At 38.9% G+C, this 15,934-nt stretch overlaps 3 protein-coding genes across 9 annotated transcripts in view; 1 reads left to right on the top strand and 2 right to left on the bottom strand.

Moving 5' to 3' along the window:
* ptprz1b (protein tyrosine phosphatase receptor type Z1b) overlaps nucleotides 1–13,087 on the bottom strand; it is a 93,351-nt gene extending 80,264 nt beyond the window's left edge. For 3 of the 4 annotated variants that reach the window (XM_087247903.2, XM_087247904.2, XM_087247905.2), the window contains exons 1-2: nucleotides 13,024–13,087; nucleotides 12,794–12,915 (exon numbers count right to left, since the gene is read on the bottom strand). The gene's annotated coding sequence lies outside the window, so the exon portion shown is untranslated. The other variant, XM_087247906.2, reaches the window with a different exon arrangement.
* Nucleotides 12,457–14,975, top strand: coa6 (cytochrome c oxidase assembly factor 6). The gene is given in 3 exon segments (NM_001327831.1): nucleotides 12,457–12,640; nucleotides 12,800–12,964; nucleotides 14,740–14,975. Coding segments are annotated over 2 exon segments (240 nt in total). The 5' UTR covers nucleotides 12,457–12,640; nucleotides 12,800–12,820; the 3' UTR covers nucleotides 14,836–14,975.
* Nucleotides 14,970–15,934, bottom strand: part of slc13a4 (solute carrier family 13 member 4) — a 37,343-nt gene continuing 36,378 nt past the window's right edge. For 3 of the 4 annotated variants that reach the window (XM_087245566.2, XM_087245565.2, XM_087245564.2), the window contains one exon: nucleotides 14,971–15,659. In XM_087245566.2, the coding sequence (XP_087101692.1) occupies nucleotides 15,522–15,659 (138 nt within the window). In that variant the 3' untranslated portion in view covers nucleotides 14,971–15,521. 4 annotated transcript variants of the gene reach the window in all.

The raw sequence follows: 15,934 nt of genomic DNA, 5'->3' as shown, positions 1-15,934 counted from the left end.
GAATCAGACTGTTTCTGCTCTCCCTGTTGTTATCCTTTCTGCTGAATTTGCATAATTTATGCAGGGCACCTACTTCACTTGCTGGACGGCTTTTATAAGGGGGAGCTTGATACAGCTCCTTCAGCATTCAGAGAAGCCCATTGTACATGTCTACACCGCTCAGTTTAGCCTCAACAAAACCTGTTGATGATGTGCTGGAAATACTCTTCCCGTGGGCTCAAATGTGCTGGCACAGAGGGCACCTCTGCAATCATTTCAATTGTGAAAAGATTGTTTTCGATTGCGAACGAGCTGAGACGAATGTCAACAATGCTGCGTTGTTTTCGACTGGTAAACAGTAGACATGCCTTAGTGTTCAATGCTCTGCCATTTGGGGCTCTTAAGAAAAACAGTGACCCTGTGATGGAGATCCGGCTCTCATCTTTTGTTAATGGGGAGCGTTTGGTGACAAGAATACACTGAGAGGTGGACAAAAGCCACCAAAAAGAGAGACTCTGTGAAAGACGGAGAGAGTTAAGGGTCACAGCGAGGAAACACGGCACTGGGGATTGTGTCGGTCGTAAAAGCAAAAAGGAAGAGGGTGTGCTGAGATTTCAGCCAATCGTCACATCCAGATTAGTTCCACTGACTCCAAACACCCAGACAACTTTGAATCAATAGCATCTTTAGTTTCTGTCAGATGCATGTAGAATCCATGATCTGGTTTAGTAAAAGATGCAGATCAGTTTACACTGGGGAGCATCACGAATGAAGGTGCCATTAAAGGAACACACCACTTTACGGCTCATTTTACAGCTCCCCCAGAGTTAAACAGTTGAGTTTTACCATTTATTCATTCATCCAACCATCAGGTCTGGAGCAATTTTAGCTTAACTTAGAATAGATTAGGGATCCCCAAACTCGGTCCAGGAGGGCCAGTGTCCTGCACAGTTTAGCTCCAATTTCCTTCAACACACCTGTCTGGAGGACCTTGATTAGCTAGTTCAGAGGTGTCTAATTGAAGTTGGAACTAAAATATGCAATACACTGGCTCTCCAGGACAGAGTTTGGACGTCCTTGAAATAAATCATTGAATCGGATTAGACTTTTAGCATCTTATTCAAAAATGACCAAAGAGTTGTGACGATCTTGCTATTTAAAGCTTGACTCTTCTGCAGTTCAATAGGAACTATACTCTTATTCAGGCGTAATAAACAATGTAATGGGGAGAGTATGGTTGAACACCCAAGAAGGAGGGAGAGCAGGTTGAGAGACCAGAAACAATAAAATAACACCTGTTTTCTCTAGTGATTGGGCCAGAGAGACAGCTTATTAAGGGGACGGAAATGACCAGACGAGGAAGGAGAGCGACCACATACACACACTGAGCCGAGTGTTATCATTCTCGTTGACTTTGAGAGAAATAAACCTATTATTTACCTTATATCACAGACCCTGTCTTCTTCTCACTACCAGAACAAACTTTACTACAATCAAAGTACTTGGTTTGTGTACCATGACTGCAGAAGCACCTAGTTACCTAACTGGGGACTATTTTCAGGTACTGCGTAAGATCATCGCTAGCTAAATCAGCAATAATATAGCAACTTTTCTTTTTCTGTCAGGTTTTAGAACACAATGTTACTAGAGTCACTAAAGTCTAGAAGTCAAAGACTAGAGTGAAAGACACTCATGACTAAGAGTCGTGCTTTAAATAGGAAACTTATTGAATCTGTTTGGTAATTTTTGAGCAAGATGCAAATTATCTGATCTGATTCAATGATCTATGCTAAGCTAAGCTAAAAGTGCTCCTGACAAACCCAAAGATTGGCTGAGTGGATTCAAAGATGTTAAAACTCAACTGTTTAACAAAGTCAACTATTTGTAAAATGAGCCTATTTCCAAAAGAGACTGGATTGTTCCTTTAAGGGCATAACGACAATCCCACAGGTCCTCCATTTACACATGAGGATTGGATTACTCTAGATAAGCATCATTCTACACTATGGAAGCAAGAACAGCTCATTAACGTGTGTGGTTCCACTGGCTGAATCAAACCCATGATTTGTCTACAGTTGGATGTGGAGGCTGATACCAACAGTATCGACAACCAGCTGTGCCGGTCCAGCTTCAATATTCCTGGCACCCTGCCACGCTCTGCAAATCAATGCCGACCACTGCAGGGGGTGCTAATGCAAATCCACCAAGCATATTATCTGCTGGGTGTTCAATATCTCCATTATGCAACCAGAGAAATCATGTTTAATATATTCTACTAATGACACACATAGTGGAGTTTTTCCTGTGAAAACTTGTTGCTGTGATATTCTAGGAAGCTGCTGGATTGGTACTGAGGTGTATTGGTGGAGGTTGAGGTATTTCAAGTGGGCAAGCACTAGCAGAGTACTATAGTACTTAGGTGTTTTGCTTATGTGCTTTCTTGCAATTGTTTTGTGGCTATTATAATAATACAATAGATTATTTACATTAATATAGCACTTTTCTGGACACAAAGTGCTTTACTATTTATTTTGGTGGGGAAATCTCCTTATGATGGACAGAGGCCAGTGGACAAACCCCTACACTTTTTCGAAGGACATTCTGGGATTTTTAACGACCAAATGACGGTGAAGAGTCCCCATCAAGATACTGGAGCGTTAGAAGCCAGGACCACAGACCGCAGGTTGAGTGCCCCCCACTGATCTCACTACCGGCAGCAACCTACAGTAGCTTTCCCATGTGGTCACCCATCCAGGCAGCCCTGCTTAGTTTTAGTGGGCGAACTTGTGAGTTGCAGAGAGCTAGCTACTGTACCGTAGGTGTGTTCCTTAACAGGGGCAGACTGGCCAAAGGGAGCACTGGGATAGGCCTGGCGGTCTATCTGGCCTACCCCATGATTCTAGCCTGCTCTCCACCTCCCACCCCCTCCAATTTTCATAAACATTACGCTTCTCTCCCCCCTACCCTCCCTTCTCTTCACTTTGGCCTGATCTTCAATACACTTTCCCGGTTGAAAAGGCTGTCCCAGTCTGCCCCTGATGCCTAATGTAGGACATTGCTGGGTAATTATATATTTTTATTTGGCTGCTAAGTGGTTTTTCAGAGAGTATCAGAAAGTTTTATACATACCAAGGTTTGTTATTTTAGTGTTAAGTCATGTTATGTTATTTAAATCATTGTGGTCAGTTTAACAAACACTACCAAGTGAGTGCTTTTGCAATACCCAGAGACATATCTTAATTTTAAAATCAATGCACAAGCTTAAAAAAGGACGCACAGGACAAATAGCGCTATTTCTGCGCTCATTGAGTCCTGTGAAGGTTTATTCTACAGGAACAGTGTGTTGATGAGCATCCCTGGGGTGTGATAAAATCCATTCACGGAGCTCACTTCATCCCTCACAGCCCAACATGGCATTGAAATAAGTCTCTGAAATGTGACATCAGGGCTCCTCAGGTCCAAAAGACAGAGGGGCCCAAAGGAAGACTACTGGGGGCTTTTAATCTGAAGCGCAATGCCAGGACAACACAGACTACTGTCTCTCTGTGCCCCTCAAAGGGATGAAAAATCAAAACACATAACACATGCACACATGCTGAAAAGAGGACCACAGTGTGTGACTTCTAATCACACACAAAAAAGCTCCAGCGTTGCCCCTGCCTAAGGATTCCAGAGAGCAGCCTTTAGTAAGGAGAAAAAAAAAAAAACATAAAAAAGGGGAGGGTGGAGTGGGGGGGCAAGCAGTGCAATACAATACAATTATACTGGCTTCGTCATCCCTCAGTCTCACAACCACAAAACCACAATAGCAACAACTTAGCAACCTTCCAGCACCACACATCACCAGGAAATGTTAGTTCCTGCTCCAAATGTACATTATCTTATAATAACAAACAATAATGTTCACAGGCAAAATGATTTAAAGTGGAAATACTATTTTTTTTAGGATCATACCCTTCTTAACGAAACAGAGGTAAGCTAGAAAGAGTTGTGTGGGAATATCTCATTTCACCATCTCTAAACTGCACATGAGACTAGAGACTTTGGTAATTAGCATCCTTGTCTGCATGAGCACTTCCCCCATGCTAGCAATGCCAGTTCAAATCCTGCTTTGGAGTAGAACCAGATGGATTACACTAGTGCCATGACCAAGATGGAAGTATGGTTTGGGGCCCGAGTGTAATAGAGGTTATTTAGTAAGAGCTATGTGGTAAATTGTATGTCCCATTCTCCAAGAGACACACTAGCTTTTTAGACACAAAGTTCTTGTTAGTTTGCCCGCCTCCCACACTGGCAATGCTGGTTCAAATCCTACCTAGAATTGGATTGGTAGAATTAGTGGGGTTTTTTGGTGAAGTAAGCTGAAAGAAAGTTAAGTTTAAGGGGAAAAGGGGTTAAGTTTAAGGTAAAATTCACTTCTAAAGGCTAATTTATACTTCTGCGTCAAACGCCGGCGTATGCTATGGCGCTGACGCATAGCCCTTCGCCGTGGCCGTCGGCGTCACTGACGTGCACCTCTCAAAAAATGTAACTACACGTCGCAACGATGCGTAGCGCAAGCTCTGTAATTGGTCGGCTTGGTAGTGCTGATGAGTCTGGGCGGGACCGCGAGCTGCGCGAATGGTGCGAGCCTGATGGAGCGATTGTTTACAAGTGTGGAGTACCGTGAAGGAGCTCCGGATGCAAAGGTTTGTTTTGTGTTTACCTCATGGTTAAAGTTGTTGCACGTCCGCCGGTTCCTGCCTCAAAATGAGCGAGTTTGAGCCACTTGTACATCCCGGAAGTGTTCAGGAAAAGCAAAACCGCAGCGAAGAAACTCGACACAGAGGAGCATTAACACCTCACTGCCAACTAGCATTTCGAAAGTGTTAATGCAGACCAACAGAGACAGTGCACAGAAGTATAAATGCACAGCTACACGCGTTGCATGCGCCGTGGGTTACGCCGGTCACTTGACGCAGAAGTATAAACCAGGCTTAACATCACAAGAGTCAAGCTAGTGACCGATTCTAGCACCCTTGTTCACCAGCATGGACCATGCCACACTTTGAGCTACTCTTTATTGAGGGGATGTAGGAATGAAGGGGATGGTAAGAGAACAGTGGGATAAAGGAGAAGGGAAGTAAGAGGATAAACAGTGAACAGGTAGGTAGGTTGATCGGGCGTCCTACGATGATTTCCATAGACTCAGAGTGGGAGTACCATCTTTGTAATATTTTGGTAGAGTGATTGGACCCCCTGATTCAACCTAGGAGTGAAGAGAGGGTTATAGGATTGTGAATGTGAAGTGAGGAGATAGAGAGAGGGAGGGTGAGTTCGAAAGAACGGGAATAACAGTGCTAGAGGGCTGGTCTGCCTTAAATAAGTTTTAAGGAGGAGGTGATTGGTTAAGGAGACAAAGTGAGGTGCGGTACCGCTACCGAACCTTTGTTAACAAGTCAACTCCATTTAATAAAAACATCTCCCATGCTGGTTTGAATCCCAACAAGAGCTAGGACAAGAGGGGTTACACTGGTGCCATGACTCAGGTGGTAGTGTGTTTTAGGTGAGTGACTGTAATGAAGGCTATCTAGTAAAAATCTTTGTGAGTAAATCTCAAGGCCTTGCCCCCAAGAGACACAGTAGCGACTGACACTTGTAGAGGATGAAGAGGCTGCTTTGTTGTTAGTGTGCCCACCTCCAGTAATGGCAGTTCAATTACCACTTGGAATGGAGCAAGTAGAACCCGAGTGTTAACAATAGTGCAGTGACCCAGATGGGAGTGAAGTTTATTTGGACAAATGTAATAGGAGCCATTTAGTAAGAGCTGTGCAGGTAATCCTCACTCCACTGGCCCCAAGAGGCGGATAACCGGATGACACTAGAGGCCATGGTCTTTATTGTCCTTGTTAGCGTACCTGGCTCCCATGCTGGCAATGATAGTTTGAATCCCCCTGAGATCAGTGTAGGTGGAACTGGAGGGGGAACATTGATGTCACGACATGGATGGGAGTAAGTTTTATGGGATGAGGGTGATGGAGGCTAGTTCTTGACAGCTAGCTCTCTGCAGCTCTCACATGGTTGCCCACTGAGGCTAAGAAGAGTTGTGCCTGGTTAGTAACTGTATGGTAGATGACATGGGAAAACAAGGTTGCTGCTCGAAGAGGTGCAAGTGAGGTCAGCAGGTGTTGCTCACTCTGTGGTTTGTGTGGGTCCTAGTGCCCCAGTATAGTGACAGGAACACGATACTGTCAGTGTGCACCGTCCTTCAGATTAGACATTAAAACTGAGGATTAAAAATCCCAGGATGTACTTCAACAAAATAGCAGGGATGTGTCCTCAGCATCCTTGCCAAACTTGCCCAGTGGCCTTTGCCCATCATGTTCTCCTAACCACACCCATTTCATCAAATAGGCATGACTCTGTCTCCTGTCCACCAATAAGCTGGTGTGTGGTGTGCTGTCACCACATCATTCAAGTGGATGCTGCACACTGAAGATGGTTTAGGAGACCCCCCTCAAATCTGTAAAGTACTTTGAGTACACAGAAAAGTGCTATATAAATGTAACACTATTACGATTTCTGGGTAAAATCTGGGTAAAAGAGCACAAACTATGGCATTTGCTTGAGGCTGCAGTTCTTTTCAGTTCTCCTGCCTCCAATGCCTAAGACAACTATTTGAATAGTGCATGGAGTGGTGTAGAGTATAACCAAAGAGGTTATATTAGCAACTGCTCAGAACACTTTAGCAACTTCTTAGCATTATAGAGGCCAACTTATAAAGGCTGTCAGGGTAAAGGTCACTCCCACCAGCCCCAAGAATGATGCTAATAACTGATGCTAAAGCTGCGGTCTATTGCAGTGGTTCACAATTCCAGTCCTTGTATGTCTTCCCTTATACACCTGATTGAGATCAACAGCTTGTTAACAGAGAGATCCATGAACTGATCCTTGTGTGTCAAATAAGAGAGACATACAAAATGTGCAGGGGGTGGGGAAGGGAGGAGGTGGGAGAAGCTGGGTGTCCCAAGGATTGGGATTGAAAACCCCTGGTTTACAGCATCCTTGTTAAATCACCCCTGTTATACACACCAGTTCATATCCCACTCACAGCTGCAGGGTGTAAAATGTAGGAGAAAAAAGTAAAGAGTACATTGGGCCAAGAGGCTAGGAGGGGCCCACAGTGAAATCTAGGAGGAGATTCTGTCTTCAGCAAGGGGGAACAGACCCCAAGTACTCTATTTTTACTGAGGGGGACCCCAGCTCTGGTAGACGATCTTCAAAAAGGGGGCCCTGGCCTGTGCACAAACCTGTACATGAGGCCCAGAGTTTCTACACGCTCAGAAATAATGGTACAAGAGCTTTCACTGGGGTGGTACCTTTTCAAAAGGTGCACATTTGTACTTAAACGGTCCATATTGGTATCTCAAAGCTGTATATTAGTACCTTAAAATTTTAAAAAGTACACTTTTGCACATGTTATTTACCCTTGAGGGATTAATAAAGACCCTTTAGGTTACAAATGTGTACTTTTAGAAAAGATACCCCGGTGACATCTCTTGTAGCATTATTTGTGTAATAAATGCCACTATTGCACTGCAAGTAGGATCAATGGGGGACCTGCAACATTTCAAACTTTCTAACTTCCAACAATCTTTCAAACTGTTGGAAACTTCCATCCAAGCCAGCGTTTAAAGTTCATCTTAAACTTGCAGATCTAGATTGCTGCGAGCACAAATAATGCACAGATGCGCTATCAATCACTGTGTTTTCTTGTTTTCATGCCAGCAGAGCAAAGGATTGTTCAGTTATTAATGAATGTTTGGACATGTGATAGAGTAAGTAATGAGGTTCACAGCTGTGATCCTCACGAGCTGCAGCGTTTTAAAGTCATTTATCATGCTTTTACGGGGTCCTGACTTGGGTCTTTATGGAATGCTAATTTGATGATTTGGTGTGCCGGTCCCCGGGGTGCACTTATTAAACTATTAAAACACTGCGGATTACTGGAATCACTTTGATCGCTAATAGGTGCTGAAACTCAGAAGCATGACTGCAACTTATGCCGCATCTCAGTTCCTTAGCAACAGACAGGGAATAAATCCAACAGCCCAAAGCTGACCCATAATCGCACACCACAGACAATCAAAAACACAGATCCTGATGAAAGAATCGGCACTTCAAAGTGAACAAATGCAGAGCACAGAAGTCACAAACACACAACTATCCTTGTAAACACTTCACATACCCTCTTAATCTTTTAAATGGGTCCTAATATGGGTTTATGTCCTTTACTGGAATGCATAATGCTGCTGTTTAAGCTTGGGAAAGATCTGCAAATTTACCAATTTCTATATAAGCAAGCAAAGTAAAGTAAACCTGTGAATGTTTTAAATTGAGGACAAACACATCATAATATACTGAATTTGAGTCATTTCTGGCCAATGAGATGGGGCCTGGTTGGGTTACATTATTATTGGGTTGTCTTCCCATGTCCGATGTAGCCGATTCACACGTGGCTTCAGCGTCAACGCTTGACAAAGGGTGTGTCTGAAATTGGGGATGACACAATCATCATAGCAGCGTCAGCCAATGAAATTACTCCACAATCGGCTACTGTCTGAGCTAGGGTATTTGTATAAAGTGATCTCATTGGCTGACTCCTCCATTGGCGCTTGACAAGTTGAGAAATTCCCAGGCTGTTTCTCAATTCTAAGTACACAAAGTTCAGACTTGGAAGAACGAACTCCCGAGGATGTGAGGCCACAAGTCGGGTACTTCTTCAAATGGAATAGCAGTGTACTTTATAACGTGACTTATCTCACCAGGGATTCATCAGTTTCTCTGTACATTGAAAATAAAATTAATTAAATAAAGCACGGCCTTATCATTAATGTTATATTATAAATCAATATGTTTGATTTAAGAAAATGTAAACACAAATCACTATTAACGTGAAGTATAATGCGTTATTATAGACAGACTCTTGTCTTTGATTATCAAATTTAATAAACTACAATGGACATTATACAAGTATAAAGTACAAGACGTACACAAAAAGAAATAACAATAACATTAAGCTATTTGGTAAACAGAGACAACAGCGTGCAACACAAGGGGTTGTAGGTGTATGCACAGAATGTATTAATTATCATGTTATTAATTATACAATGGAAAGATGAGATCCAGTGGTACATCTGAGATGGACTGGCCGATTAAAGCTGCTCTTGGTAGGGGAGGTGTTCCAGAGCTCCCGCTGACAGTCTGGGGCTCAGAGTCTGCATAATTCAATTCAATTCATCTTTACTTCTCTGGCACTTTTATATTGTGGATTGTGTCAAAGCAGCTTCACATAGAAGACTATAGTAAATTGAAACAGTGTCAGTCCAGTTTTCAGAGTTGAAGTTCAGTTCAGTGTGGTTGAATTTCCACAGCTGAAAGTCTGAAAGCTATTTACCTTTGTGAATAAACTGCCGATTCGAGTTTAAAACAACTACATTTTCACCTGAAAATCTCTTAAAACTTTATTTAGTGACACAGCAAAGAAGTATCTTTAAAACTGTGCAGGTTTTCTCCTCCGCCATTGGCTTTCGCTGGACAAGATGCAATGCATTCTGTGATACTACTACACAAGTTTGCACAAGTCACCTCTTAATGCATCCTTGACAAAAGGGGCAGAGTAAGTACACATTCGGGAATTTCATCTGTACTTGGCAAGATGTGAACTTTGAACTGGAACAGTACTTCAGCAATGGTTGATGACGTTTCACAAAGACTCAAGACTGCAAGTACAGGCAAGAACGCAAATTGAGAAACAGCCCCGACTCCGGCAGCAAGCAACACTGATGAAGTGGCGTCGACGGATCCACAATTCAGTTCAGCAATGCTTGATGTTACCTATTCAAAGTGAATTGGAAGTGTTGACACTGACGCCCCGTGTGAATGACATTATTTTACAGATCTAATTTACTGGTACACATCCAGAATATAATCAACTATCCTAAAACTTGTTTGTTTTGACATAACCTTGACGTGAGAAAGAGATTCAAGTTTAACACTTTTATTTAATTGACAAGACATTAAAACCCATGCAGATCTTTTGTTTGTTGCTGCCAAAGTAACCAAGGCACAAACTGTTAAAATCTCCACCCTCTCCTAGAAAGGGGGTGGGGAACAGCAGCTCATTTGCATTTAAAGAAACACACAAAAATAATTGTGTTATTGCATCCATTTCCTATTTATATAACAGTATTATGAATAATCTGTGTGCTATTTTGAACTGAACACGTTATGAGGACACCTGAGACTTATATTACGTCTTGTGAAACACATAAAAGGACCCCTTGAAATGGTTCAGGGTTTATCGGAAAGTGCAAATGTTTGTTCTCTTCTTTCTCTTTAATATTCAGCACCGAACAATGGCCACTCTCTGTCTCGACAAAAGAGCTCACTTTCAATAGCATTCCCACACACAATTAATTCCTGTTTGTTAATGGCCACGATGAGTCACTGGGATCAGGAGCACGAGGAAACATTGAATGGAGCAACAAATAAAAGCACTTTCTTTCCTGAGTATTGACTGATATGATGGATGAAATGAAAGACATAAAAACTGAACAGCGTGAGAAATCAGTGGTAAATATCTCTGAAATATCTTGTTTGCCATTAGATTGTGGCTCAAACCCTTGAGGTACTGCTGAAAATTGTACTCTGGCATCAATAGACACTTGAGTAACTCTATGAGCCAGTAATGAGGACCAGTGTTACAGACATCAATGGCCAGTTCTGTGGGGGGGAAAACAGGAATGCTGATGACATTCACTGAGTCTGATAAGAAAAGGCTATTTTAAATGGTCAGACATAGCGTTTTGTTTTGACACCACTCTCACATTTGTATATAAAGGTAAGTTATATCATATATAAAAAAAGATTATAGGAAATCTATTTATTTTGTGTAAAATAAAGTACATAAAAATAAGAAGATATATTAATAATAATAATAATATTAAATACATATATCCTCTATAACATATATATTCCACATTCATATTTATATTACAACTTTTCCAAAAGTAACATGTAAAGTCTGAAATAAATTATGGTAATATTAAAATAAAAAACATTATGCAAATGTACAAACTCAAAAGTCTCGATAATATTTCACAACAAAAATGTAACAAAATATTGCAATAAAACAACTGAAATAAAATAAAATGTTATTATTTAAATTCAAATAAATAAAATAAAAGTCTAATTTAATTTATTATTATTAATAATAATAATAATAATAATAATAATAATAATAATAATAAACATAAACAATAGGGGTCAACAAAATAATAATAATAATAATATTTATAATAATAATAATAATAATTATTATTATTATTATTATTTTGTTGACCCTATTGTTTATGTTCATTATTATTATTATTATTATTATTATTATTATTATTATTATTATTATGTTGACCTTATTGTTTGTTTATTGTTATTATTATTATTATTATTGTTGTTGTTATTGACCCCTATTATGTTTATTTTTATATTATTATTATTATTGTTGTTGTTGTTGTTGACCCCTATTATGATTATGTGTATTATTATTTTTATTATATACCTCTATTATGTTTAAGTTTAATATTATTATTGTTGTTGACCCCTGTTATGTTTCTATTTAATATTATTATTATTGTTGCTGTTGTTGACCCCTATTTTGTTTGTTTTCTTATACCTTTTAGTATATATAAATGACTAATAATGACAAATAAAAATATATTTGTACTTCCACCACTGTATTAATAAATAATGCAGGTTTGCTTATTGATGATATGTATACGTACAAATATTAATTAAAAAAATAAATACATTTTATATTTTACAAACTAGGGTCTGCATGCCAAAGTTGGCCCTTTGTGTCCTTTGATTTGTCAAGTCAGAGGGAAAATGATAGGTAAGGGTTGAAAAAAGCCTTTTCCAGACATTCTCCTTTCTATTTTAATGTAACCCTTGTTTGCTTTATTACTGAGCTGCAAAACAAAGCGAACTAAATTAAATGATGTAAATAAATGAAGATTTAAAAAAAAAATGTACATACTGTCACTTAAGGAATAGGGGAAAAAGCAGAAGACATCAGCGTGCAAAACAAGACAAAGTTAGGTACAGCATGCATGATTAGTGTATTCAGCATCGAACTCCATTGTTTTATAAATTGATTTGATTTTTAAAAATTGTTTTATTGTAATATGTCCATTCGTTTAAGTTCATAAATTTCAATGCATTAGTACAAATGGTTGAAGCATTTTTTTTAAATATTATGAAATAAATTAGGAAATTAGCCATGGCAACTTTAATGTATTACAGTATATTTACTTTCGGCCCACAGCTTTCAATCAAGCTTGGATTTTGGTCGTTTATAAGCAAAGTTTGGGCACCCCTGATTTAGACATTAGTATTACATACTCCACTAGAACTAAATATTACAATAGCGTCATCTAGCGGTCACTGACAGAACTAACCTTTACGCAATTGCTTGGGTCATCAGCAGGCGACGTGTAGTTGCATTTCTTCCTACATGCTTAGGGCGTCCTTGGGATTCTGTGTACTTCAGCATGACTAATTAATATTAGTATATGAGTTTAATATATTTACAGAAGTTCCATGAGGTGATTAATCGTACCTGGTAAGCGTTTACAGTATTATTATTTCACTAGAGGCCAGAATGTTGTTATTCTATAGAAATATAATTACGCTACAGTGGGTCAGCTGATAATAGATCCTCATATTCATGTTACTGGGATGTAGTTTGGACAGTGAGTGTTATATATATATATACCTGCAGATAGAGTGAGGAGAGACAGAGATGAGCGCTCCTAACGCCAGTCAGCGCAAAGCCTGCTGGGACGCAAGAGATGAGCTCTGGAAGTGTCTGGACGTCAACAAAGATCTCACTTCAGCCTGCGAGAAACACCAGCGAGAGTTTGAAGCCAACTGTCCTGCCCAGTGGGTCAGTCCATAACACCATATTCAATAATTCTGAGGCCAGAAACATAAACGTGACGACACCTGTTTGCTGTATGAACTTAATTGCAGCAGCTGTCATGGAAAGGTTGCTAGAAGGGATACAGCTGCGTCCGGAAGTTAACAAGAATATTTGTATCTATTGTATTTTATTAACGTCTGCCCCTATCCTAACCATCATGGTAATGTAAAAACAGTAATTATACCGAGTATTAATCATCTTATTAATTAAATTACCTATTAAAGTGTGTTTTATTAACTTCTACCCTAAAACCAACCTTTACGGTAATGTAAAAATATTAATTATACCTAGTATTATTCAGATTATATTTTAAATGCACCATTAAATAGTTTTATTACCGTCTACTAACCCTAACAGTAATGTAAAAATATTAATTAGTGTTGTACAGTGTCACAAACTATATTGATGGGAGTATCCGCTGCCGTATACCTTCTAGACTTTACCGTCATTGCCTGACAACGTCGTTCCAATGCTGTGTAAACATAATTCGGAATTGTTCTAAGGCAACGTTCCATTTTAGAATTCTTTGAACATCACCTATACGTCTTATATGGATGTTCTAAACGTTCTAAAACATGTTACATTTTAAAAACATCAAAGAAACATTGTTACAAAAACGACTAGACAGGTTCTGGGACTAAAGTATTGCAACATTAACTAATAAACTGTTAAAGACAGACCTGTCATGAGGTGTAAGGTTGTAAATATGCCAGATTGTTTGCAAGCAAATAAAAAAAAACAACAACAAAAAAACAATTGCGTTTAGTAATGAAATTCATGCAGAAATACCACATGCAGTGTGTAGAAAAATCACCCAATCAGAGAGTTCCTGCAAACAAAGAGCGCCAAAACATGCATTTAGCCTCGCCCTCCCCTTTAAAGCACAGCGATAAGGCCGTAAATTATAGGTAAATTTTGTGATAAATTTGAAGCGCATTGTTTCAATAGATGCAATATTAAAAATTTATTTTGTTTACTTACTTAGTTGAGATATTCACAATGCTGCATGTTGTAGCTTTTGAACTATCACATGCATTATTACACGTTAAGTACTTTATGATGTTTACTTCATATCAAAATTTGTAATGTAATCATTGTCTGTGTAGTTTATTGACTTAGTAAAGCTTTAATGAAAACTTTTAATGACATTTTGAGGAATAAAGGGGAAAACTATTTTAGAAAAAAGCACTAATTAAAAAGTGAAAACTATAGTAAAGCATACTTTACATTGCATTGCAACAAAAACACGCACAGTATTGATAAGTAGACTAATATTGCACTCTTAACTGAGTTAAAAAATACATATATACATATACATATATACATATATATATATATATATATATATATATATATATATATATATATATATATATATATATATATATATATATATATATATATATATTCCCAGAGATGGCTTGCAGCTGGAAGGGCATCCACTGCATAAAACATATGCTGCATAAGTTGGTGGTTCATTCCACTGTGGAGATACCAGATTAATAAAGGGACTAAGCCGAAAAGAGAATGAATAAATTTTATATATTTATTTTTATTTTTGACAAAATTGATATTATAAAGTAAAAATATAATTTATTCTTGGTTAATTGAAGGAATATTTTATACTCAAGAATAGTTTTTAAAATATGTAATCTTTTAAAGCGTTTGATTTACAGTAGCAGTGCATGTTTAGTACAATCAAGTACACATCTTTTTCACACTATTGTTTTTCTTGACAGGTGAAATATTTCTCCAAACGAAGGGACTTCTTAAAGTACAAGAAGAAAATCGAAAAGGAGGGCTATGAACCAACTGAAGGAGCATCAAAATTATAACCAGCGATGACGAGCTTCGGAGAAAACAAAACACTGGACTCTCGACTTCACATTGTTATTCTAATTTATGATCATTTATCCCAATGAGCCTGCATGTTGTATGAATGTGTGAAAGGCAAAATAAAGAAATGAACCAAAAATACAGTGTTTTTATTGTGTTTTAGAGATGAAATCGGTTGTTGGTGGTCAACAATAGAAAATGTTAGTTTCCTGTATGTACAATGATCAACGGCCACCTTCAAAAACTGCTTTAATCGATTAATGATTGAGAATTTCTTTTGTAACAATCTTCTGTAACCAAACCACATGTAACATTTTTGTAAGAAACTATTATCAGATTTCTGACGTTGTCGGATGCAGAATCTCCCTCAAACCTCTCAAGTAAATTAGCCGACGTTTGTTAGACATCCGCAATAAAGCATCCAGATATGTTACATACACACACACAAGCATTACTGATTGTGTTTTGTAGGCACGTACACTTGTGCGTTCAGCTGTAAATCTACGCCTAATGCTTAGAAATAGGAGTGTAAGAATAGTTTCCACCGTTCATTCAGTCACAGTGAGCAGTTCTGCATCCTCCGGGTGCAAAGCATCATGGACGGAGAAAAAAAATAAGGCATTAATGACGTGTGTGTGTGTGCCTCCTTCAGTGTAAACCCAATGTCCACCATCCCTAATCACAGCTACAAGCTGCCCGTGACGTTTCGCATTGCCGCCCATGTGGGAAACTGGCTGAGGTGGAAGAGCGGTTCACCCCACGTCAATATAGCCAACATCACCACGAAGACACCGATCAGATTGACTCCAAAGCCGGCCTTCACCTGCAAAACAGCACAGTCATGTCAGAGAGCAGTGGAGGACAACAATGAGCATCAGTATATCTCAAGACAGTGCTTAGCATATATGAATAACCCCCTAACAAATCTCTCTTTTAAATTCATATTTTAAATAGGAAGCTATACAATATTATATTTGTGCAGTACATTAGATTAATCAGTACTGAAGCCAAATCTAAAGCTGATCTGACAAAATAACATGAGAACAGTTGAAAAACTAATACACCCATATTTATGTTATAGAAAAAATATTAAATACA

The sequence above is a fragment of the Danio rerio genome, chromosome 4 (genome assembly GCF_052040795.2).
Source record: "Danio rerio strain M-AB ecotype USA chromosome 4, GRCz13ab, whole genome shotgun sequence".
Taxonomy (NCBI): Eukaryota; Metazoa; Chordata; class Actinopteri; order Cypriniformes; family Danionidae; genus Danio; species Danio rerio.
Note: the sequence above shows the minus strand (reverse complement) of the source record. Positions and strands in the feature narration are given on the sequence as shown.